This window comes from Rhincodon typus, chromosome 4 (genome assembly GCF_021869965.1).
Source record: "Rhincodon typus isolate 14 chromosome 4, sRhiTyp1.1, whole genome shotgun sequence".
NCBI lineage: Eukaryota > Metazoa > Chordata > Chondrichthyes > Orectolobiformes > Rhincodontidae > Rhincodon > Rhincodon typus.
Genome location: NC_063335.1, coordinates 35,514,344 through 35,540,725, shown reverse-complemented (window position 1 = coordinate 35,540,725; position 26,382 = coordinate 35,514,344). Strand labels below are relative to the sequence as shown.

Sequence of the window (26,382 nt, the reverse complement as noted above, 5' to 3'; positions counted from 1 at the left end):
AGATCAATGAGACTTTGTGTGAGTTAGGATAGGGGCAGCTAAAATTTAGGGAAGTTCCCTGAGGAAATGGGAATCCTTGTTCATGATGAACAATCTGTGCTTTTGAGGCACTTAGATTTAAACAGCAGCTTTTGATACCACATCAAAGAAGTAATTCAACCGCACGCAACTATTAGAGAAACCAGCCTGTGAGATGGAGGTGAAACTGATAAATCAAAGTTGTGCATAGCAGAGAGAAGAATGGACAATTGTAAATTAAGCTCTGTTGGCATGACAACAGCTTTCTGGTGAAAACAAGATTCAGCACTGGGGTCATCACAGTTTACACATCAATGTTCACCGATACACTGAAGTGTGTATGAAGGAGGAAGAAGGGACTTACAGTTCAAGCAATAGTGGACCAGCAAATTAAACTTAAAACAAGAGCAGGGACATGGTGAAAGTGTCACTTCCTGTGCTCACAAGTGTGAATTTGATCGTGCAAAAATTTGCATTTCTGGTGGTACTCAGGACATCACAAAATGCTTTACAATTAGTGAAGTATTTTCTTTGAAGTGTAGTCACTGTTGGAATACGGCTGCTCGTTTGCACATAGCAAGATCCCAAAGTCATCCTTCATTTCTTTTTATGATGTGAAGAGATAAGTATTGGTCAGGCCTCAGTATTTATTAGAAGAACTCTTTCGATCTTCTTAAAAGTAGTGTCATGGGATCTTTTACATACACACAAAGGGGATGACCAGGCCTCAGTTGAACATTTCACTCATTCAAAGAGACTGGAACTCCCTCAGTGCCACACTGGCAGTGTCGGTCTACACTTTGTATTCAATAGTCTGGAGTAGGGCATTTACAGCTAAGACTTTCTGACTCAGTGTGACCCACAGAGCCAAGTCCGAAACAGTACAGACACAATTCTAGTTGCTGTACCATAATATCCCCATCAGGGAATTCTGAGAAGCAAACTGACCACTGGGTTGAGGCATCTTGAGTCATAATGACAGACTGAAGAAGTTGAGATAGTTACTGTATCCTGAGGAGATATTACTTGACAAGAAAAAAACTGCAGATGCTTGAAATCAGAAGCAAAAACAGAAATTGCTGGGAAAACTCAGCAGGTACGGTAGCATCTGTGGAGAGAAAGCAGAGTTAACATTTCGGGTCCAGTCACCCCTCTTTAGATATTACTTGAGATGCAATTAACAACAGACAAATTGAAGTCCATTACATGTTTGAAATCATAAACTGCAAGATCAGATGGTAGTTTATTTCACTGGTGTTTGTGGGAGCTTGCTGTGCACAAATTGGAGACTGCACTTCCTGCATTACTACAGTACCTATACTTCAAAATATACTTCATTAGCTTATCATCATCCTTAATAGTGTGATAGAAAAGCAAATCTCTCATTTATGCACCAAGATTTTTGTCATCACTTCTCAAAGACATTGAAATGAATCACAGCGCCTGGGATTTAATGAAACCAGCCACAGTGGTGAGGTGTGAGGCTGATCCACATAATAACAGGGGAATTTACGCATTCCTTTTCCACCAGCAGGAAAAGTGACCCTCACCCCTTTTAAGTCAGCAGTGGGAATTCTATCATAAGTTGCGTATTCCAGCTCGGCTCCCACCTTTTGTTTTGTATTTGTTGCTGCACTAAGTTTGGGCTTTTTACAGACTGGTCAAGGAAAAGGGCAATGCCAAGAACTGTCTTCAGGCTTAAACTTCAAAGTAACACAATTTATGCTTTCATTCTAACTACTAGCATACATAACATACATAAACAAGACTCAGGCTTAATGTTACATTAGGGAATAACTGATCTATCATCTTTGAATGTTTATGTCGATGTCCTCACTGTGTATCTTCCAGAGAATCACAATCTAGTGTTTTCTATTAAGTTTCATCCAGAGTGCTTGAACTCTGCCCACTCTGTAGTATTTATACACAGTGATGTGCAGCTCCGGGTTCTAATTCCCTTACACTTCAGCCCGTTCCCAAGTTTCTTCCCCTGGTCATAAGCATTACCTAACCCTTCTCAAATGACTTATTTAGCTTATTTCTTTTTATAGGATTTACAATACATTTTTCCTTATTTCTCACAGCCTTCTCCAAATCTTTTGTCTTGATTCATCTTTGTCAGAAGATAGGGAAGGAAAGTCTATAATGAGGTATTAGACAATCGAGGTGAAGTTGATGATTTTGCAGTTTCTTTATTGGCTTCCACCTCGATTCCATATTGATGTAACTGCAGAAATATACAGAGAAGTTAGATTGGCTCTTCTTTTCCATCATAAACATCCTGATTTCATGATGGTATTAATTCTCTGAGGAAGGAGTAAGGCATGAACGTATATGTTGAGTTATGAACAATTTGAGTAGTTGCTTGGTAGACCGTCTTCAAGAGGTCATCTCATTTGCAACAGATTTTACAGGTGAAACAATTTGTTTCCCCGCTCTCCCCCCACAACCTTCTCTCCAGGGAATAAATCTGCTTTAGGGGTCCAGTAATCAACTTCTCTTATCATGTACTCAATTCAGATTTATGCCCTTAACTGCTAGTGGGCATTTTACTGCCCTCTTTGCTTTCTTAAAGCTCATTTCCACAATTATATGCTGTGAAAGATCTAGGCAGTGAATCCTGAACTGTCATCTCCTGTATGTTGTCTATCCTAGTTTGAACCTGATCTTTTATCACATGTTTGATGCTAAGAGTTTGGATTCTTTACAGAATAGTCAAGAAGATAAAATCAAGAATTGTCTTCAGGCTTATATTTATCATAATTCATGCCAACTACTATACACGGTAAACATATACCATATTCTATACTCAGGTTAGGTAATGTCCAATCTATCTTTTGAATGCTCACATCAATGTACTCGGTGTGTCTTCCAGACAGTCACATTCTAGTGTCTTCTAGTGAGTTTCTTCCAGCGTATTCCAGCACCGCCTACTCCATGGTATTTATACTCAGTGCCGTGCAGCACCGTGATATTATCACAAGGTTGCTCCAGGGTCTTAAACACAACAGGAACGGGTTGATGCAGAAACCTGCAGAAATCTGGCTAATAAGACTGATTAACTAGATACTTAAAAGTCATTACACCAGAGCCCACCAAGACTCCATGACTGTCCAAAACTGATGCGTTTTCAGCCCTATCTTCAGACCATCATATGAACCCTTTCAAAGGTGCTTAATGCCTGATGGAGGGGCTTGGCATCGGGAAAGGGGCTACCCTCTCAAAGCCACCCCTTCCTACCCCAACACACGTTGGCAAACCTCTCCCTGTGACTCACAACCCGCCACAGTCTCCTCTCTCCGAGGTTCTCACAGTGATCCCATGGGGAAGTCCTCAGTATAAATACCAGCAGCAGCCACTCCCCCAGACGTTGTTGCCAGAAATGGAAAGCTACTGGCCCCTGAATGGCCAGCACCTCTTTGCAGGCTGGATCCTATATCCCAGTGAAAACCACAGCCTGGCAATTCAACAACATCAGGCTTCCTTTACTGAAGTGATAAGTGCTCCCCACTGTTCGCAAAAAGCCAGACGGGACCCTCATCTGGAATCTGAATGTTCTTCTTGATAGAGGTTCACATCCTTCCATCCACAACAGATGGAACCACACGGCAAACAATCCATTTCAGAATTCTTTCCATGTGCCGCACCTTTGCTGGGATCTGAGTAAGCCAATCCTCAAGAGGTGAGCTCTGCCCAACATGAAGCTATCAAGAATCATGTTACATCAATGTCTGCAGCCTTCACGTCACGCTCGCAAGCAGTGTTAAAGTGGAGCTTTGGGTGGTGCTACCAGGCAGCTGATCCTGGCTATTCCACCACACAGTCTATGTGACCCTCTCCTTTGCAGGGGACGTGCCTCAACCAACAAAACTGCTTCAATTTCGTGACTGCGAACAAACCTGGGAGCTCTGCCTGTTGCAGAACTGCTGCATTCGTGATTCATGCTGCCAGGATACAGCCAGAGCACACCGCAGAAATTGTGGAGCATCTTTTCTCCGTAACTGCAAGTCAGCAACATTTCACGGCAATACAGCAAGACACTGAGAAGACTGGCCCCAGAACCCAGCAGCTGGGTGTTATCCCACGTTTATTTTGTGTGGATACCTACTGCGGTAGCTGATTTTCTTGTGTGTTGTCGAGTGCTGCTGCGTGGGACAGACTATTTGTCGTGGTGGAGCTGAAGTAGCAGAATTTGCTAACCACTTCCAGCAGATGCTGTGAGTGCGATCAGACGCAACAGCTTGTCCCACGACCACAGGTTTCTTGATGCTTGACAGAACCAGCCTCTGATCTAATCTATCATTGGGTCAGAAAGCTTTAATTTTATGAGATTTTTAGACGCCAGAGAAACATAATGGCCAGGTTTTCTTTCGGTCACATCAAACAAGAAAACCTTGTTTCATTTCCTTGAATAGAGCAACATAATCATCATGCAGAACTGTTGGGATTAGAGGCTAAAAGTTACCAGATGTTGATCGTTACTTATAGGAATGGCAGGTATGAAGGCTGAAAATATATTTAAAATGAAAACCTTCCATGCCAACAACAACTTTCAATTATATAGTGTCCTTAATTTAGTAAAGAATCCCAAGGTGCTCTACAGGAATGGTTCTCATTAAAAATGTGACACTGAGCTACATCTGGAGTTAAAAGGAGATATTCTTTATAATGTTTCTTGAAACGGAAAGGGAAGTAAAGTGGTTTATGGAGGGAATTCCAGACTCTGGTCTCTATACAGCTAATATCTCAGCCCACGATTTTAGAGAAATTAAAATTGGGGACACAGATGTGATCACAGAATCACAGAAGCCCTACAGCGTGGAAACAGGTAATTCAGCCCATCAAGTCCACACTGACCCTCTGAAAAGCATCCCACCCAGACCCAGCCCACTGTCCGATCCCTGTAACCCTGCATTCCCCATGGCTAATCCACCTAACCTGCACATCTCTGGATACTGTGGGCAATTTAGCATGGCCAATCCACCTAACCTGCACATCTTTGGACTGTGGGAGGAAACCAACACACCCAGAAGAATCCCACACAGACACAGGGAGAATGTGGAAACTCCATGCAGACAGTTACCCATGGGTGGAATCAAACCTGGGTCCCTGACATTGTGAGGCAGCAGTGTGAACTACTGAGCCATTCACACAATCAGAGAAACATCGAGATCTCAGAGGGTTGCGGAGCCAGAGGAGGTGACAGAGATAGGGGGGACAAGTCTTTGGGTGCTTTTCAAACAATGATAGCGTTTCAAAAATGGAGGGATTACTGGGCTTCAAGCCAAATATGATATGTATGTAAGAACAGTCAGCAGATCAGGCAGCCTCAGCGGATAGTGAAACTGAGCTAATGGGCAGAAACTTCTGCTGTCACTGATGGCAGGTTTGGAGGTGGGAATGGAATTGATGAGGCGATGGTGTATCCAAACCCTGCCACATCCCCACCTCCACTGGAACTAAAGCAAAACACTGCAGATGCAGGAAATCTGAAACAAACACAGTGAATGCTGGAGAAACTCAGCAGGTCTGGTAGCATCTGCGGAGAGAGAAACAGAATTCTGAAAAAGAATCCTGTCAGACCTAAGACATTAACTCCGTTTTGCTCTCCAGCCAAACTTGCTGAGTTTCTCCAGAATTCGCTGTGTTTGTTCCAACAGAATGAATCTTCTAGCCCTGCTGCCAGTTGAGGACCTTAAGCGGTCAAGTGATGACCATGTAGAGTTTTGCTGTCATGATGCAAGCTGGGCCTGTCATTCATGGGGCATTCTGAAAAGCTGCTACCCTGCAGGTGGGTGAGGGTCTCTCAATCAATCAGTATCTGGCAGGAAAGTGCCCGGTAATAGCTGTGGCTGCCACATACTGGGTACCACCCCACTGCATCACATACATTTACCCCGGCCTCTCCTGAGGCTCTGAATGGGTGCAATTCCTGCAGCAGCAATAGCTTCCTCCATGCCATGACTGAACGTAAGCCAATCACTTACTGGGCAGATCTTCCACACCTAGTGCCGTGTGATCATGTCCGCATTGTTGCCTGAAGGTAACAAATACTCATGCCATTGACTATCAACAACCTTTGCCAACTGTAAGCATGCACAAAACTGAGAAGAGAGAGGATAGCTCTGGAACTTTACAAGCTCGGATCCCAGCTCTAGCTGGCCTTCTGTCATTATGACTGAGCTTCTAATGTACACACTCAGCTATTTCTTACTAGGGTAAGAGATACCTATATATATTTTTTCAGCTCCTCCACAGAGTAACCAGTGGTGGCAGAGTAGGATGCTTCAGCCAGGACTCGTCCACTCCATCCATTTCTTTCTCTTTATTTCTTTTTTGACTTTTTTTTCCTTCTTCTCTCTTCTTTCTTCTTTTTTCTCATTCTCAGACTCCCTACATCAGCACAGGCCTGGACTCTCTGCCTCAGATTCCTAGCCCCGGACTCCTGGCCTCAGTGCAGATCCAACAAGGTGTCCTCACAGCCTGATGTGGCAGATTCCCCGCCCTGCATGGGAACCTCCCATCTCACCGTGGCGGTCTCTCAGTGGCCCATGGTGGTCTTTCGGCCCAGTGTGGCCTCATTGTGGACGTCTGGTCTTGAGGTGATTCCAGAGTCATCTCTTAGTTTCAAAAGCCTCGAAGTGAAGCCCAGCACAGTCTGGAGTAAAGGCCCAGTGCGGACTGGGGGCGAGGTGGATTGGGTTGGAGGGAACGACCGTTATTCAAACTTTCTATTTCTCTATTTTCTAATTTATTCCTACAATCTGCAATGCTGGACTTTTCTTATTTCCTTATTTTTCTAATATTATTTCCCACAAACGTGTACTGAAGAATCTGTACCAAATGGCGACTTGCAAACTTTTCACTGTACTCATTTGAGTACCTGTGACAATAAAGCTGATTCAATTCAAAGCCCTAATTCAATATAGTTAACCCTTCACTCCATGTCTCCCCCAACTCTTTATCCCATTTTCTATTTCCACATCTTCCTACATTTTCTCACTATCCCAACCCTCCAAAGTCTATGTGCTTTACAGGGAAAGACTGAAGGAGGCTATATCAGTCTCTTAAACGTGTACAGAGTTTCCTTTGAAACTTTTGACAATCTGTCCATTCCTTCATCCCTAGGCCCTGTAGTTAGTAGCTGTGTTATCACAGTTTCCCCTGACGATCAGGGTATTCAGTCCATCTGGCTGTAGACTTCTTTTTCAGCAAAATCAATGCAGTCCTGTTTCTTCTGACAATGCATTTGGTGTCCAGATCTCAGCTGTTATAGCCACAACCACCACTACCTTCTCTCAGTAGGAAACTGTGCCCTCCACTTTCTGACATGGGAAGATCAGAAACCCAGTGTCCCTGGCTGACAACGGTGTGAGCTTGGGCTACCCTGTAACATTCTTCTTGCTGTCTTGCTTGTTCATGGTGCCACGCCATGATATTCAGCTTTAGTATCTGGGAAAGCGAAGCAAGTTGAGTTGGCAGACTTCTGCCCACCCAAAGCTGGCTTTGGGTAAAGCCATCCTGTGATGGTGATACTAAGAGTGATAGTCGAGTAGGTCTAAATGAAGATCTCCTTTCTTAAGATTTTCATTATAGTACTTTCATGGTACTTGCTCCTCTCTCAGCTTCACCATTGATTTGAGGGTACTTCAGCCAATCTGTAACAGGGGCAAATCCACACGAGATCGCAAAAGGTTAGAAACATTGTGAAACACCTTGCCACTCCATTTAACTTTGTCCTAGGCTTTCCACAGCTCTAGGTGGGTGCAATTTCCTCCATGGCAAGACTGAGTGCAAGAGACGCCAGCCAATCACTTATTCGACAGATCTTCCAAATTAATTAAGTGAATTGTGGCCCATTGTCAAAGACAGCTATGTCCAGGATTTGCATTGTCTTCGAAGGCTCAACATGTCCCATGCCTGATCCCTGGGCAGAAGTTGTCTTAAGGTCCATTTACTTGTACTAAATGGGTTAAGGATTTTTCCATTTACCATTCCCATATACTGTTCTTTGAAGTTTTTTGTTTGTGGTGAATTTTCCTGTTGGCTTCTGTCCTCTGCAGGTTTGTCATGATGCCTGTTGCCTGGACAACATGGCCTAGCAATTTTGTCATAGGGCTTTGGAACTCAGAACTCATCTCTGAGTATCAGCATCCCATTACTTTGCTAAGACTGTCTGCACCTTGTTGCAATATTGTGCTTCATGGAGGAAAATGGATAAGAATGTCATGTACATGGCGTACAATGCCTTCCATTCCTTCTGGTATGTCAAAAACTGTCTATTGGAAAATCTCAGGTAATTCCAAAGGACACGCAATTAAAAAGATAACATTAAAGAGGTTTTACAAAGATGATTTACAATTTGGACTCCAATTAGGGGAATTACCAAATGCTGCTGTTCAAATCCAGCTTGGTAACTTGTTTGAAAGTTTAGCTAGGCTCTCATCAACAGATGCTACTGGATAATACTCTCATTTTACTGCCTTGTTCAAATGTGTTAAGTTGACAGAAATTGTAATGGATTCATTTGATTTGGGATTGGCACCATAAAGGCATCATGTGGTTGGTTGTGAGATTCTTGAAATAACTCCCTATTGGGGCATGGCTTGTATTGTTGCTTAAAGTGGGTATAGGACCTACCAGGGCCTGAACAAGGGAATGGGTCTGGATTTAATTTCAGTGTGATGGAATAGGCAGTGTCAATTTCCCCAGGTCTCTAAAGAGTTTTGGAAATTGATCTTTGTTGCGTGACTGCTTTCACTTCAAGAATGAGGTTGAGATCTGTGCAGACTCTCTCACTTAGCGGTGGATTGATAGGTTGTTCTACCATAGTGTTTCAAAAATTTGATTTTGTGTCTTAACGTTGCCTGATGCTGACCTTTGACTTTCAGGCTGTTCCTCTTGGGCCCTGAAGTGTGACAGATCAAGGCTGCAGGGTAATCTTACATAGCTATTAGTCAGAGTACAAATTTCAACCAAAATGACATTAAGACACAATAGATGTGTTTCACATGATGCTATGCAAGTCTCACACATGCAATAATTTTATTACTGAATGCTGCTGCCGTGAGGCATTGGTAAGAGAGTGTGAGGTATCTTATATTAAACATAAGATGAATGTTGGACAAACAGTGAACAAAATTAAACGGTTGCATAAGATTTAAGGTCATCTGACAGAAAAATGACTCCAGCCTCTATGCCCACTTTCAAGCGTGTGCGACGGCCATTGATTGTAGTGTTAGCGATCCAATATTTACTATCATTGTCTTTGAAAGAATCACAATTTCAAAACTTGTAGATGGCATGAAACATGGAAGCATTGTGAACTGTGAGGAAGACAGTGTAGTATTTCAAATGGATATAGGCAAGCTGATTGAACAGATAGATAGGCAGTAGATGGAATTCAATGCAGAGTTGTGTGAAGTGACTGGGTTTGGCAGGAAAAGCATGGAGAGGCATTAGAAAATAAAGCAAATAATGGGCACAAGTGGATTCGGAGCAGCAAGACCTCAGCATACATCTGCATAAGTCATTGAAGGAAGAATGACAAGCTTACAGTATGGTTAATAAAGCATTTATTAACAGAGGCATAAAGCGCAAGAGCAATGTGCTTATGTTTAACTTGTACAATACACTGGTTCAGCTCACTTCGAGTGTAGCATACAGTTCTGGGTTTAGGAAACACTTTGGGAAAAATATGTATACATTAGAGAGGGTTCAACAAAGAATCACAAGACCAGTTCCAGGGATGTGGAACTTCAGCCATATAGACAGTTTGGGGAAGTTGGGACTGTTTCTTCGGAATAAAGAAAGTTGACAGCAGATTTGATAGAGGTATTCAAAATCATGAGGTGTCTGGGTAAAAGTTGATAGAGGGAAACTGTTCACACTGGAGGAAGGATCAAGAATGAGAGAAACATTTTCCCACAGCGCAAGGAAGGCAATATCTGAGGATGTGGTTAAGGCAGGTTCAATTAATACAGTCAACAGGGAATTTGATAATTATCTGATAAGTAAGAATTTCATGCATGAGGGAGAAGGCAGTGGAATGGAACTAGGTGTGTTGCTCATTTTCAGAGCCAGTGTAGGCCAATGGGCTGAATGGCCTCCTCCTGTGCTGTAACAAATTTGGAGTTGTGATTACACTCTCTGGCAACCACAATCTTGCCCCGTCAGCTACTTGTCAGAGAATAAATTACAATCAAAATAACACTAAGACACAGTGTTTCACATGATGGGATATGTAAGTCTTGCACATTCAATAACTCTATTGCTGGATGCTGCTGCTGTAGAGTGTGTAAAAGAGTGTAAGGTATCTTAAATTAAACACAAGATGAATGTGGCACAAACAGTGAACACAATTAAGTTAAGCGGTTACATACCTGTAGCCTCTAGCAGACTCACAGCTGGTCCTTCTATCTCTTGCAGCTGTGAATAGACACTAATTTTGTATTTTGTGTTTGGAATGAGATTGTAGAAACAGTGGCGGGACGTGCCTCCATCAACAATTACTTCTTCCTTCCTTCCATCTGAAATTCCCCAAAAGACATAACTGATTAATCGGGATGCTATCGGTCATTCCAATGTAGACACAGTGAGGGAAAAGCTCCATGCAGCTGCACACACCTGTAGAAACTCGACCTAGAGTTGACTACTTGTTTGAACTCATTAATGTTCTCACAGACAGCATTCTCCGGGGTGAAGGAGTTCAAATTTGATGAGACATCTCATGAATGATGGTTCATAAAGCGTACACATGCACCTCTGTGAAATCTCAATCTAACAATTACAGTTGTTGGCCTCAGCAGTGTGAATTACAGTAGAAGAAATAGAAGTCTGGACTCAGAAAGGCAGATGGAATTTATTCTTTGCCAAATCCCAATTGGTTCTTCTTTTACATCCATATTTCTTACATTTTCCCGGAATTTTTTTGGCAACCACAATGAGAGACTGCTGAGGCTAGGGTGTTAAGTCTACAGCAGACTGAGATAGATAAGAGTTTTAATCAGCAAGGAAACCAAGGGTCACAGGGAAAAGGCAGAAATGTGGAGTTGAGGGTTATCAGGTCAGCCATGCTCTCATTGTTTGGTGGAGCAGACTCAAATGGTCTTTTGTGCTCCTTTGTCTTAGTTATTAAGTATTTTATTATAAGACTCAGATCCTTTAATGTATCTAATGTTATGTATTAGTTAACGGTAATAGTCACAGGAAGTTGTGGAATTTTGGAGTGTACAACTTATATGTTGAAGTGGTTAAACAACAAACGCAGATAGTGACAAATGTTAAAAGAAATGTTGCAATGTTTGAGACAGGAATCTGGGAACAGGAATCATTCAACCCATTGAGCTTGTTCCACCATCCAATTAGGTCAAGACTGATCTGTGTATTGGCTCCATTGACTGATTTTGTTCTGATAGCCTAAAGCCCCCAACCCCATCAAATCTATAAATCTCAGGTCTGAAAGTTTAAATTCACACTCCCCCAAAACCATTTCCCACACATCCTGCCCCCTTCAGCTTTCGGGAAGCCCCAGATTTTCACGATGCAACTTGACATCACCCTGAATGTCCTGTTCTACTTTTAAGTTTCTGACCATGTTCTGGACTTATTCCCCACACCACCCCATCTTCCATGCCAAAGGAAATTGTTTCTCTTATAGCTGTCCCATCAAATCCTTTAATAAGCTTACAAACACGTAAAAATACTCAGCCCTTAATTTTTCATACTCATGGGAATGCAAGCCTAGCCTCCATAACCTATCCTCATAATTTAACTAATTAGTAACCAGTATCATTCAGGTGATCCTGCACCACAGCCACTCCAGGACCAATATATCCTTTCTGAAGCATGGTGCCCAAAATTTAACTCAGTTGCTTCAAATAGGATCCAACTACTACTTCACATAACAATATAATAGCCTTCACCCAATAATAATTAATAAGCAGCAGTCCTCCACTCTCACTGGCCTTCTTGCCAATTTGATTTAACAGAGAATCATCTCCTGCCAAATAAGTCTGATTTGCACGTCTTTTGATTCAATGAAATTCGTGATTTGAAATATGACCTTCTAACCATTCCAGGCACTGCCAAATCAAAATATGGCTACCACAGAATGCTCTGCTGGTGGAAGCTCTTTTTGGAGCATTGCCATGGCCTTTTTTTGCTCCTATACCCAAGAAACTTAAAAGGAAATTATTGTGAGACATAACATAGCGTGGAGCTGGAGGAACACAGCAGGCCAGGCAGCATCAGAGGAGCAGGAAGGTTGATGTTTTGGATCAGGAACCTTCTTCAGAAAGGGGGAGGGGTAAGGGAGCTGGGAAATAAATAGAGAGGAGGAGTGGTGCTGGGGAAGGTAGGTGGGATGGTGATAGGTGAGTGCAGGAAGGGAGTGGTAGCGATTGGTCAGTGGGATGGGAGGGGCAGATAGGTGGGAGAGAAGAAGGACAGGTTGTGTCAGTTCAAGGAGGTGGGGATGAGAGGGATGGTTGGACATGGGATGAGGCCGGGATTGGGGAGATTTTAAAACTGTGAACTCTATGTTTAGGCCATCGGGCTGTAGGCTCCTGAGGTGGAATATGAGATTCTGCTCCTCCAGTTTGCGGGTGGTGTCATAGTGACACTGGAGGAGGCCCAGGATGGACATGTCACCCAGGGAGTGGGAGGGGGAGTTAAAATGGTTGGCGACCGGAAGGTGTTGTCGTTTGTCACGAACAGAGGGCGGACTCTCTACAAAACAGTCTCCGAGTCTACACTTGGTCTCCTCCTGCAGGCCCTACACTGACACCGTCATCCGCTTAACAGAACTTGTCTTTACCCTGAACAACTTCTCCTTTAACTCCTCCCACTTCCTACAGACTAAGGGGGTGGCCATGGGCACCAGCATGGGCCCAAGCTATGCCTGTCTCTTCGTAGGATACTGGAACAGTCCCTTTTCTGCTGTTAACCTGGTACTATCCTCGACCTCTTTCTCCGTTACATCGATGACTATATCAGCACTGCCTCGTGCTCCCTTGAGGAGCTTGAACAGTTCATCAACTTTACTAACAGGTTTCACCCCAACCTCAAGTTCACCTGGACCATCTCCGATACCTCCCTCTCCTTCCTGGGCCTCTCCATCTCCATCTCTAGTAACCGCCTCAAAAGTGACATCTATTTTGAGCCCACTGACTCCCACAGCTACCTGGACTACACCTCCTCTCACCCACTTTCTTGCAAGATTGCGATCCCTTATTCCCAATTCTTCTGTCTCCACAGCGTCTGCTCCCAAGATGGGAGCTTCCCTCCTCCAGTGATCGAAAATGCCCTCAACCACATCTCTTCCATTTCCCGCACTTCTGCCCACACACCCCCTCCCCCCAACAAAAATAAAGACAGACTCCTCTTGGTCCTCACATATCATTCCACCAACCTCTGCATCTAGCATATCATTATCCGCCACCTACAATCCGACCCCACAACCAAAGAGATATTTCCCTCTCACCCCTCTCTGCCTTCCATAGGGACCGCTCTCTCCATGACTCCCTTGTCCACTCCACACTCCCCACTAACGCCAGCAACCCCGGCACCTTTCCCTGCAACCGCAGGAAGTGCTATACCAGCCCCTACACCTCTCCCCTCATTTCCGTCCAAGGCCCAAAGCAAACCTTTCATATCCGACAGGGGTTCACCTGTACATCCATCAACTTGGTCTACTGTGTCCACTCCTCCCGATGTGGCCTCCTCTACATCGGTGTGACCAAGCGTAGACTCAGAGACCGTTTTGTAGAACATCATCCGGTCGCCAACCATTTTAACTCCCCCTCCCACTCCTTGGGTGACATGTCCATCCTGGGCCTCCTCCAGTGTCACAATGACACCACCCACAAACTGGAGGAGCAGCGCCTCATATTCTGCCTCGGTCCCCTACAGCCCAAAGGCCTTAACATGGAATTCACCAGTTTTAAAATCTCCCCACCCCTGGCCTCATCCCATGACCAACCCTCCCTCTCATCCCTGCCTCCTTGACCTGTCACAACCTGTCCATCTTCTATCTATCCCACCTATCTGCCGCTCCCATCCCACTGACCAATCCCTACCACTCCCTACCTGCACTCACCTATCACCATCCCAGCTCCCTTCCCCAGCCCCACCCCTCCTCTATTTATTTTGGTGCTCCCCTCCCCCTCCCCATTTCTGAAGAAGGGTCCCGATCCAAAAAGTCAACTTCCTGCTCCTCTGATGCTGCCTGACCTGCTGTGTTCCTCCAGCTCCACACTGTGTTATCTCTGACTCCAGCAACTGCGTTTCTTGCTATCTTTAAGTTATTGTGAGACTTTTCTTTGGCAAAGAGAAATGCAGTTCTTTCCACCACCAACTTCCCCTCAACCTTTGCTCTGAAGTGCTCTATAGAACATGTGTAAACCATAAAGGGAAGAATTCTGAAGTCTAACAAGTCTGCAGTAAGTAGGTTAAGTTGGATTTAACTGAAAGGCACAATGTCTCTTAGACTATTATATAATGGAGCTCTCTCTTGCTCAATGATTTCTTCACTGTTGGAAGCTCAAATCATAAACCCTCCACTAATGTTTGAAAATGGGTAATGTAGCCATAGACAACTCAGCTACACCCTAGCAAAAAATCAACTACTTCCTCAAAAATCAGGTAGATAGAGCATAATAATCAAGGGCTGCATAAATATTCACTGTGGGGGTTTTTATTTTGCTTTTTTATAACTTCATTCCTGTTAGCATTATTAGCAGTAAGAATTGAACAGATTTCAGTGCTAACTAATTTAAACAGTCACTTGTTGGCAGAATACAATTGTTACTTGTAAAAACACAGTTCTCTTGTGCCAAGTAATTAATGTCCAAAGTTCAATATAAGTAAGTCCCACTGATATGAAAAGGTATGAGAGGCCTGAATTGAACCCACTCATAGACAGTGAGCAGAATTTGAATTCCTCTACCTTTATAAACTGCTGTGTCAGCTTTCTGGGCATCTGGATTCTATTCAAACCTAAGCAATAACTTTACCTTCAAACACACAATAAAGTGCAAATAGATGGTAGCTGTGCTTAGAAAATTGGCTCTGACATATCTCAATGAAAACACACCCATGCTAAATGCTTATTCAAACATAGTTAAACTCAAAGTTACTATTGACATTTAGAGCAGCCAAATACTGAATATGGCCCCTGTTTAAGATTTTGCCAACTTCATCTTACTTCTTCATGTGTATCCAATCACAAGGGAACTGGTTTATACTTGAAAAGGAAACAGTTGGAGGGTGTAAGTGAATTGCTCCTTCAAAGAAGCATGGTGAAATTTTTTGTTTATTCATTCTTGGGATATAAGCATGACTGGCTAGGTCAGCATTTACTGCCCATGCCTCATTGCCCTTAAAACAGTGGTGGGGGAGATACCTCACTGAACTGCTGCCATCCCTGTTGTGAAAATACACCCGACTGCGCTGTTCGGAACAGAATTCCCAGATTTCAATTCAGCAATCATGAAGGAACAGCCAGTGTAGTTCCAGGGTCTTGGGAGGGGGGAGGTTGAGAACCTGCAAATATTGATTTTCCCATGCATCTGCTTTTCTTGTTCTTCGAAGTGGAAGAAATTGCACATTTGGAGGTAATTGTTTGCCACTTGGCACTGTTTGTTACAGTACATCTTGCAGATGATACACACAGCAGCTTCTATGCGCTTATGGTGAAGGGAGTGAAAGTTTAAGTGGTGGATGGGGTGCTGATCAAGCACACTGCTTCACCCTCAACAGTAACAAACTGTTGTTGAAGCTGCCGTCATCCACATAAGTGGGGAGTAATTGGCTTCTTTCTGTGCTGTCTGATCCAATGATGGAAGAAATGGCTTACCAAATCCATTCTGTGGAAAAATGATCAAGGAATCCCCAAAATTAAGGCACGGCCTTAACTATAATCCTTGTCCACACTCTTGACCGTGCCATATGTTGAAACTGCTCTACATCTCTGGTCTGAATTACTAAAGTTATATCCAACTATTTTACTCATCCTCCCACTGTCACCACGCAAAGTGGAAAGAACACTCCCCTAGGTTTTCAACGCCCATCCTAATGGGCATATAATTCATGCAGGTCTGCTTCTTGTTCTTACCTCGGAGAGATTCAATGACTATTCTGTAAGTCGTTGCATGCCTATGCTGCTGCCAATGTGCACACATGCTGGTCATTCGGACTTGATATGGGGTGAGATTTGTCACACCGAGGTACACTGCAAGGGACAACAAAGAGCGTGTGAAGCATCAGGACACTTCACGGGACAGCAGACACACCTCAGTAAGAAAGAACTTGCATTTATGTAGCACTTTCCTCCAGGTCAGGACATCTCAAAGTGCTTTACAGCTAATGAAGCACTCAGTTGTCTAGCCACTGTTGTAACACAGGGGAACACAGTAGTCAATTTGTGAACAGGAATTTCCCACAAACAGCAATAACCAGATATTTTATTTTAGTGATGACTGCTTGAGGGATCACTCAATACCAGGAAACTATGAATTGTGCCACAGAATCTTTTGCATCAATGGAAGAGGTAGAAAGGGATTTGTTTTAAAATCTCATCTGAAGGACAGCACCTCCAACAGTGCAGTACTCCATTACTACAGTGCTGGAGGTAAAGAAAACAGAATTGTGCTCATATCCTCCTGACCCAGAGATGAGCAAGCACCCCACAGAGCTACAATGGCCATCAGAAAATTTAAGTGATGACATGGCTGCAATATGGGACAAGCCACTGCAGTGTGCCAACATTTTATCTTTTGTTCATTGACTTCTGCTGATCATTACAAAATCAAATCAGAAATGTTAAACAGTAAGTGATCACATTTTCTACAGCAGCTGAAAAGTTGATGGAAGCAAATTCAATGGTGACTTTCAAAAGGAGGACTGCATCGATACGTGAAAGGCAGGGGTAAGTGAGACTAATTGGATAGGGCCAGCCTAGACTCCATAGACAATTAGCCTCCTTCTGTGCTGACTGATGCTAAAATCAGAGATTTCCCTCAATATCAGTGGTTTTTGTGTTAGTCAAAACTGCCATTTATTCCACCAGAAAGGAAAACAAATCTTTCCTTCAGCTGATTTCTTGACTCAGTTACAGTTACAGGAACTGTAGCTCTTTACAAAAATGTACTCATGGCATTAGGGCATCAGTGGCTACACCAACATTTATTACTATCCTTACTTGCCCTGGGGTCAGTTATGTGTCAGCCAGGTTGCTGTGGGTCAAGAGTTGTTTCCCCCAACAGTTGACAATGGTTTCATGGTCATCATTAGACTCCTAATTCCAGATATTTATTGGATTCAAATTTCACTATCTGTCACAGTAGGGTTTGAACCCAGATCTCCAGAATATTACCAGGGTTTCTGGATTAATAGTTTGGCGATAATACCACAAGGCCATCGCCTCCCTGAGAGAAAGGCAATTGGTGGTGATTTATCCTGAAGGTTACCATGCCTCAGACAAGAGGAGAGATTAAGAAGGACAGTCTCTATGGTAACCTCAGCCAGTGCAGGAAGTGATCCCACGCAACTGGTATCATTCACCACTGTCCAGCCAACAGAGCTAACTGACCCCCAAATGATTTAATGCAACACTCACAGCCTGAGGGTGACTATTGACCATAACAAATTCAATAGTGGAGAATTCAGATGGAGGGATTCACTCCCTTCTCATACTGTCTGAGATACAGAGGGCAAGTTTCAATAAGTCTTACATGTTTTCGCTCTGCCAACAACTGCATCACTGGAACCAGTGGAGTATGTTGCAAAGAGTTTAACGATGTATTCAGTGCCACTGAGCAGGTTGAGGATCACCATTGTGTTCACATCATCTCCCACAAACGTATCCAGGGTAGGACCTGGTGCTGAAATTCAAACAGAAACAGGAAAGAAGATTTATGCAAGTGAATAGTTTGCCATGATCCTTTAATCTGCCTCTTCCCCAATATCAGTTCTAAATCTGATTAAAACGTATTACAGGACCCAGCACCCTCTTTAATATCAATAACTTTTACTCTCATTATTCATCACTTCATTCTCATCAGTTCTGCTTTTAACTTTCTGCACAGATGCTACTGAAGGTCTTTGGCATTTTCTGCTTTTACTTCAAATTTCCAGCATAATTCGCTTACATTCCTTTCTTAATGTTCATTGTTAAATAGAGCCACATAATTGGAACATATCAAGAATACGGCAAAAAACAAAAAACAAACATTGCAAAAGGGTATGTATTAAATATCCACATGTTGGAGTTTACCATTGACCAGAAACTGACTGGGCTATTTGTATGAATATAGGTGCAACAAGAGCAGGTCAGCGTCTGTAGTGAGTAACATGCTCTTCCTGGCTTCCCAAAGCCTGTCAATCATCTACAAGGCACAAATCAAGAGTGTGATGGAATACTCCTCATTTGCCTGAATGAATGCCACTCCTACAACACTCAAGAAGCTCGATGCCATCCATGAAAAAGCAGCCCACTTGATTGGCACCGTATCCCAAAACATTCACTCCTGCCACCACTGATGTACAGCACTAGTAGTGTGTATCATTCTATAAGATGCAGCGCAACAACTCAACAAGGTTCCTGAAACAACACCATCCAAACCCACGATCTCTCGTACCCAGAGGACAAGTGCAGTAGATATATGGGAACACCACCATTTGCACTTTCTCTTTCAAGCCACTCATCATCCTGCCTTGGAAATATATCACTGTTCCTTCAGTGTCACGGGGATAGGGAATAACTATTTCCCCCTCCCCAGCCAGCGACACCCACATCCTCCCAAATGATTGAACAGAAAATGAACAGGGCCAGCAGAAAACTATGGATATCAGAATTGGGGAATGTAATCTGCATTAAACCTCAGGATCCTGTCAGATCCAATTACAATTCTCACCTAACAAGCACTTTTAGCAAACTCACTCAACAGAAGCCAATGCTGGTGTAACAAAAGCTCATTGAGGTGTTAATGTAGAGTGAGTTAATTTTAACCTAACCTCCTGCACAGCAATCAACAGGATTGGGTTGGGAATGTTGTTTGGGAAACAAATCCTGACTTTAATACACCACAAAACTTTATAGAGTATAAAACCAATGTCATTCTTGAACAGTTTCTCTGACAGATGCATTAGGTTAAAATCGCCCCGGTAGTTCTTCAGAAAATAGGACAACAAAAACGGGACATACTTTTATTTTTCCAAATCTCCAGTTTCTGACCAACTAGCAACAGTTTTGACTTATTCTTGATGCTGAGAGTTCATTTACATATACATTAATAAATGTCAAACTCCTTGTCAAGTCAGAACAGGAGCTGTCAGTGAACACTGCAGCATTTATAGAAATAGTGGTAAAATATCCAAGCTTAACGTAAAACACCTTTCACACAAGGACAAACCAAATAGCCAGCCTCATGCCACACAAGCCTGCTCCATCATTCAGTAAGATGAAGGCTGAAATTCCACCTCAAGTCTATTTCCCTGCCCTGTGCTGCCATGATGTGTACGCACTGGCAAACTCTCAGATTCTTGCCTCCTACCAAGGTCATCAGGCTTTACTGGGTTTGCTGCTGAGAGATAAGGGCTATACCCTCAAACCTGGCCAACTACACCTTTACAAAAGCATCAGACCAACACAGAATGGAGGTACGTTGTTGCCCATGCTTCTACCAGGACCATGGTGAATGAGGTTTTAATGTCTGATCCACTCCAGCAGGGCCTTGCAGTGCAGTACAGTCCAGAAAAGATGGCATGCTGTACCCTTGAAACTGGAGCCAACACACAGAGTTGTCCAGCGTGCAGAAGAAATGGGGGATTGAGCGTAGTCTGTGCACAAGGATCAATACATTGATCTGAAGGGACATCGAAAACAGCATAATGGAGCTATGCACTGTCAGGTGGGAGAGGCCAAAGAGAATCTCATTGACAGTTGGTTCCAGGATAAATGAGCTAGTTTTGGACTTCCCTTCATTGCGTTTTACCAATCCTCCTTTACTGTTCCAGAGAAAGCAGCTGACAGTGAGATAGAGCAGTTACATGGCATTGTGCTGAGCTTAGGTAGCTTTCGAAGCTTCAGTCAATATGTACTAACCAAATATTGCGGAATGCATTCTCTCATGATAGGCAGCAGGTCAAGGGCAATCATAATACTCCTTTTAACCTTCCACATTAAACTGGCTACAGTCAACAACATGACAGTTCAAGTATCCCTAACAGCTGATGCTGTTTGCAATCAAGGAGTTAGCTACTTGTGAGGGACAAGCAATTCTTGGCCGTTACAACTTCTTTCAACATCAAGATGTCTAAAGAGGCTGATCAACACAAAAATGGTTGCAACTTCGCCAGTCCAACAACAACAGAGAGTCTAGAACAGACATTTTAGGAGTGCGCGCGAATAGTGCGTGATGATTTATAATGAATCATAAGATGCAGAAGCAGAAGTAGGCCATTCAGCCTATCAAGTCTGCTCTGCCGTTCTGTGAAATCATGGTTGATTTGACAATCCTCATCTCCACTTTGATTCCCTTACTGATTAAAAATCTTTAGCCGCCAATCTTTAATATATAGAACAACTTAGCCCCAACGGTCCAAGGAAGGGAAGATATTGTGAATGACAATTGTATGCTTGCTCAGAATGAATCAGTGCTGGTGTTAATTGGCAAGCAGTGCAGCACCATATAGCTCACTGGGTTGGTTACCCACAAAGGAGTCTGCATCTCTACACAGATGACCACTCTCTTCTCCAATCAATTCCAACACTCTTTTCTCATAAGGGACCAAGAGCCCAATGCCTGCCACCCTCCATGTTGGTCAGCACAACATTGTGGGCCGAAGGGCCTGTACTCTGCTGTACTGTTCTAAGTTCTATGTTCCACTGGTCTCTAACCTCTATGTCCAATACTGAAACATTTTTTATGGAATGACACAAATTCAGTGTGCGAATGTGATAGGAGTGGGTGGAGAGATGGTGAGGTATCCCCAGTGAGAGAATCAGAAGGACAGAGGGCAGGAAGAGTTTGTAGTCTGGGAGGATGCTGAATGAACATGATTTGAGAGAGTTGCATTCCATGATCCTTTGGTGAGATGCAGAGCTAGAGTGAATGGTGGCTCTGTAATTGTGAGGTAGCAGAGAGAAGATGATGGCACTTACCCTTGCAAAGTGCAGAGGATTGTTAAACCTTCTGTCAGCACTGCTGGGATTTGTGTTTGACCTTAGCCAACAGATTGATTCAGGCCACAATCTTTGACCGGGCTGGCTACACCTGCTGCCTTCAGTGTTCTGAAGGAAACAGCACTGCACTTCTTTTGACCACACCATCCACCAGTGCCGCTGGGTCACTGCCTGTGAAACAGGGTGCCCTTTCTGCCCCATTCACTCAGTTACAAAGGGCAGCTCATCACACAGCATCAGGAGTGGTGTGGAGCTTGGGTTCTAAAAATGGTGCCAGTGGCGTGAACATGGAAATTCCAGCAGCACAGAGCACTCCCACCACTCCTTCAGCACAACCCAATGAGCTGGGCACTATATAGGCCCGCTCTACAGTTAAGGAGCTAATATGTGGAAGACTGAGAGAGAAAGGCTCACATGGGCTGTTCACTGTGAATCTCAGCTATAGAAAAATTTTACCAAAAACGAAAAGAGAAAATTCAGCCTTTAGCGTTTGAACATTATAAGCACAAATACTGATATAACTGAGGGCTTTTGCAATGAAAATAAATATTACTGTGGGGCACAGGACTACCTCTGGTTCAATAATGTGGATGTCATACCTGAGGCAGAAGTGTACACCACTCTGTAACCCATTGTTGCTGTTGGTGGAGGGTCCCACCTAATTCGGAAACGATTGTACCATTCCTCTGAGACACGTAGGTTGGTTGGTCCAGAAAGTGGCACTACAACAAAAAGTAATCAACGCAAATCATTCTAAATGCACTTTCAAATTAACAAACTGTTTTAATTCATTAGTTTGAGTGTGTTATGGCACCTTTAATAAGAAGGTTGTGGGCTCAAGTCCCACTGCCAAAATTTGAGCATAAGATTCAGGCTGACACACCCAGTACAGTATTGAGAGAATGCTACAATGACAGAAGTACCATCTCTCTGATGAGATGCCAAATTGAGACCCCATGGTATTATTCTTTCAGTTTCTACCCTTTCTTGTTATTCCATGTTACTTTCTCTCTCTTTCTCTCTCTCCCCCTCTCTCTTTTCATACCTTGACCTTTCTTTGTTTTTCACACTCACTTTCTTTCTCTAAATGGAATGTGGAGCCAAAGATACAACAAAGTGAGGGAAAGTCAGGTTAGAATTGAGTACAGGTCATAAGCTAACATTTCCTCAGAGATTGAGTCTGTTTATCGTGTGTGGCTATACAGTGGTTATTTTACTGGTGAGTCATTCAGAGGCCTAGAGTAATGATCCAGAGCTATAGGGTTGGATTTTACAAGACAGAGGAGAGGGAGCAGCAGAATGGAATTTGGTTCTGAGTGGAATGACTTTCCTGCAGTGATAACTCCAAGGGAGGCCAGGCAGGCTCAGAGGGCCAGACCACTGTCCCCACAGTGGGAGGAAGTCACACCCTCAAGAGATTGGCAGCCAATCAGATGGGGTCCCAGTCAAGGCACTCCTTTGCAGTGGGCGCCACAAAGCGCAGGGAGAAGAAGCCATAGATCCCAGAGACAGATACGTCCAGGGTTTTAGGGCAGGAAGGAATCAGAGATCTGAGAGAGGGGAGGAGAGGGGAGGGGAGGAAGAAGAAGGGGCCAAATCTTGGAGGTGGGAAAGAAGGAAGTGGTGGGATGATATATTGTGGGGTCTGCCCCAATCCGCAGTAGGCATCCCCTACTTTCCCATTGTTTCAAAGAAGCCCTTTCAAAAACAGGCACTCAGGTCCTCCTGCCACTAATCAGAATTTTATATCAGTGCAGGTAGCAAGAGACTGTTATCTGCCTGTTAATTATTTAGTTAAGTGTCTCAGTAGACTCAAGAGCAGTTACCATGCCCAGTCCCACAAATACTATGAGGTACATGTCAATGTGCGTGGGCCATGGTCAACTATCTAGCCACTCGGTCAATCGCAAAGAGGGTCACCATCGTCTTGTCAGGGGCAATTAAGGATGAGCAATAAACACTGGCCTTGTCACAGACCCTCACACCTCATGGATGAAGGAAGGATATGCATTTTTCTTGTACCGAGAGTCACTGTTCCAATGTACGCGAATGTCAGAAGTGAGGGGTCATTTGGCCCCTCAACCCGCTGCACCATTCAATAAGATCTGTAAAATGACATAAACCAGATTCTCCACTTACAGGTCTTGCCATTGACAGTGACAGTAGTGCCCTCTCCATCAATGTAGAGCGGTGTCACAGAAATTTTATACAAAGTGTCCGAGAGTAGAGGCTGGAGCACGAGGTCATTCTGCCTTCCAGGAACCATCACCTGAGTAAAATAGGTTATCAGTAAATTCAGTTGGTACACTGCACATCACAACATACAGTATCAAAAAACTACCTTTATATAGCAGCTTAGTGTAGAAAAGCATCCCAAGACACTTCATCGGAGAATATATCAGACAAACAAAAATAGTAACTTCAAGCCAAAGGAGGAGATACTAGGACAAGTGGAACAAAAGAATCAGGTAGGTTTTTGAGATGCCACTTAGAAGAAAAGAGAGCTGGAACAGTTTAAGGATGGAATTCTAGGGCCTTTGATTTAGGCAGCTGAAGGGGCAGTTATCAGAAGTACAGTAGAAGGACAGATTTGCAGCAGAGGGTTGTAGGCTGGAGAAGGTTACAGACACTGCAAGAGGGGCAAGGCATCAAAGGAATTGCAACATGAGGATTAGACAAAAAGTTGTCAATCTGTACTGAACGCAAATGTGTAAATGGGAGATAGGACACAGGTGGTAAAGTTTTGAATGAGCTCAGGTTTATGAGGGATAGAACTTAGGAATGCAGCCAGGAGATCACTGCAACAGTTAATTTTGCAACAATGGGCAGAATGAGGATCTCAGCATTGTTTGCAATAAGACAGGAAGGTGGACAAAGATGATATAAGGGACAGAAAATGGGCTGGGCAGTGTCATCCACGAATTGCAAAAAGTTAGCGTCCAAGCTCAGTGGATAATAGGGAAGACAAATGTAATGTTGGTCTTTATTTCAACGAGAACATGGTGCAGCACGGTGGTTGGCAATGCTGCCTCACAGCACCAAGGACCCAGGTTCGACTCTATCCTCAGGTGACTATCTGTGTGGAGTTTGCACATTCTCCCCGTGTCTGTGTGGGTTTCCTCCGGGTGCTCCGGTTTCCTCCCACAGTCGAAAGATGTGCAGGGTAGGTGAACTGGCCGTGCTAATTTGCCCATAGTATCCAATGATATTTGGGTTAGACATGGGAAATGCAGGGGTAGGGGAAAGGGTCTGGGGGAAATGCTCTTCGGAGGGTGGTGTGGACTTGTTGGGCCGAATGGCCTGTTTCCACACTGTAAGGATTCTATCTTCTATCGAGAACAGGCTATAAAAGTAAGGAGGTTTTACTAAAACTATACAAGGCTATAGATAGAATACAGTGAAAGTTTTGGGCTCCTTATCTAAGGAAAGATATACTGGCTTTGCAGGCAGTCCAGAGATGGTTCACTAGTTTGATTTTAGTATGGAGGGGCTGTTTTATGAGGAGAGAGTGAGTAAGTTGGGGCATTAATCGTCGGCATACAAAAAGAGCGGCAGTCTTATTGAAACCTACAAGATTCATAGGGGACTTGACAGAGTGGATGCAGAGAGGTTGTTTCCCCTTGTGGGATACTCTTGGATCAGAGGGGATAATCACAAAATAAGGGGTCACACATTTAAGGCAGTGACGAAGAGGAATTTCTTTTCTTGGAAGGCAGTGAATCTGTGGAATTCATTACTACAGAGGGATGTTGAGACTGGGTCATTAAGTACATTCGAGGCAGAGACGGATTTTTAATCAATAAGGGAATCAAGGGTTGTGGGGAAAAGGCAGGAAACGAAGTTGAGGATTATCAGATCAGCCATGATCTCACCGAATGGCAGAGGAGACACAATGGGCTGGATGGTTTATGTCTGCTCCTTTGTCTTAAGGTAGCTCTGAAGTTGTGAACAGTCTGGTTCAACATGAGACTGTGGTTAGCACAGGAAGAGAATTGTGATGGGGCTGAACACAATGGCTTCAGCCTCCTAACACTTAATTGGAGAAAACTGCAGCTCAACCAGGATTTAGATGTGGACAAACAGGGTCACCTCAAAAAAGATGGTAGTGAAGCTGACCTTAGTGCTGACAGTTTACATGTGGAACCTGAGTGTGTTTTCAGCCAAGACACTGAGGTTCAACAGGTAGATGAAAAATCGTAGCGGTCATCAAATCTAATGGTGCCAGAGCAAGAGGAGGAATCATTGCAGGAAATACTTGGGCTACAACTGCACAGATAGGATTGGAATCAGATGAGATTTTAAATCTGACCAGATTCTAATTCAGCACTGCACATGCATTATGTACGGTTGATTTATTTATGGTCTGCCAGCTCATTTGATCGGTATCACCAGAGATTAAAGAGCAACTTTGGTGCCAAAGGTAGAGTTGATACCTGATAAGAAAAAAGACTAGTGTTGGAAAAACCACAAATTTTTAAAAGTTTTTTGCATGCGATATATTTATCTCTCAATTTTCTAACATTCTAGTAGCCAATGGAAGTACCAAAAAAGTCATTTTTTTTAATCGCTCAAACCAAATTCATTTTACATCAGTGTAAAGTCCCATTAACAACCCAGTCATCTCTTCCACTTAATCTACCTAATAAACAATGTGTCACTTTCCTTTCAGTCTTCAAAGTTCAATATTGAATGAAAATTGTCACCCTGCTTGTTATAACCTGGGGATTCTGGGCTCATCTTTCAAGTTAGTTCGATAATGGTTATTAAAAATGATGACATTGTGGTGATGATATAAAGAAAACAAATAATCACAATTTATAACAGTTAGAGGCAATTAAAATCAAAGTATAAAACATTTAAATCACTAATAGCAATTAAGTGTACAGTACAATCTATATCACAAAATGCAGGTCACTCTAACTTAGAAAATAAAAACAAAAGGTTGACTGCATTCTGTACTGTGTGTTAAAGTACATAGATAACATATTAAACACAAATAACTTATTTATGAGTTTTATCAGCTTTCACATAAGACCACAGATAGATTAGGTACAGGAGGGCTTCCCAAAGTGAGGGTCATTATGCCAAGTGCAAGCTGTAATTTTAGGGTGATGAATTCAGGAGCAATAATCGCCACTCACTGAGCCCTGGCCCCATTATAACAGCTGTACTCCCACTCA

General features: G+C 43.3%; 1 protein-coding gene across 5 annotated transcripts in view; it reads right to left on the bottom strand.

The window, feature by feature from the left end:
* Nucleotides 1-26,382, bottom strand: part of col14a1a (collagen, type XIV, alpha 1a) — a 202,633-nt gene that overhangs the window by 71,263 nt on the left and 104,988 nt on the right. For all 5 annotated transcript variants that reach the window (XR_007261919.1, XM_048595780.1, XM_048595781.1 and 2 more), the window contains 5 exons: nucleotides 23,342-23,471; nucleotides 21,802-21,924; nucleotides 17,751-17,900; nucleotides 16,133-16,249; nucleotides 10,401-10,547 (listed from right to left, as the gene is read on the bottom strand). Coding sequence is in view for 4 of the 5 variants with exons in the window: in XM_048595780.1 (XP_048451737.1) it covers nucleotides 10,401-10,547; nucleotides 16,133-16,249; nucleotides 17,751-17,900; nucleotides 21,802-21,924; nucleotides 23,342-23,471 (667 nt within the window). In the remaining variant the exon portion in view is untranslated. The remainder of the gene's footprint in view (nucleotides 1-10,400; nucleotides 10,548-16,132; nucleotides 16,250-17,750; nucleotides 17,901-21,801; nucleotides 21,925-23,341; nucleotides 23,472-26,382) is intronic.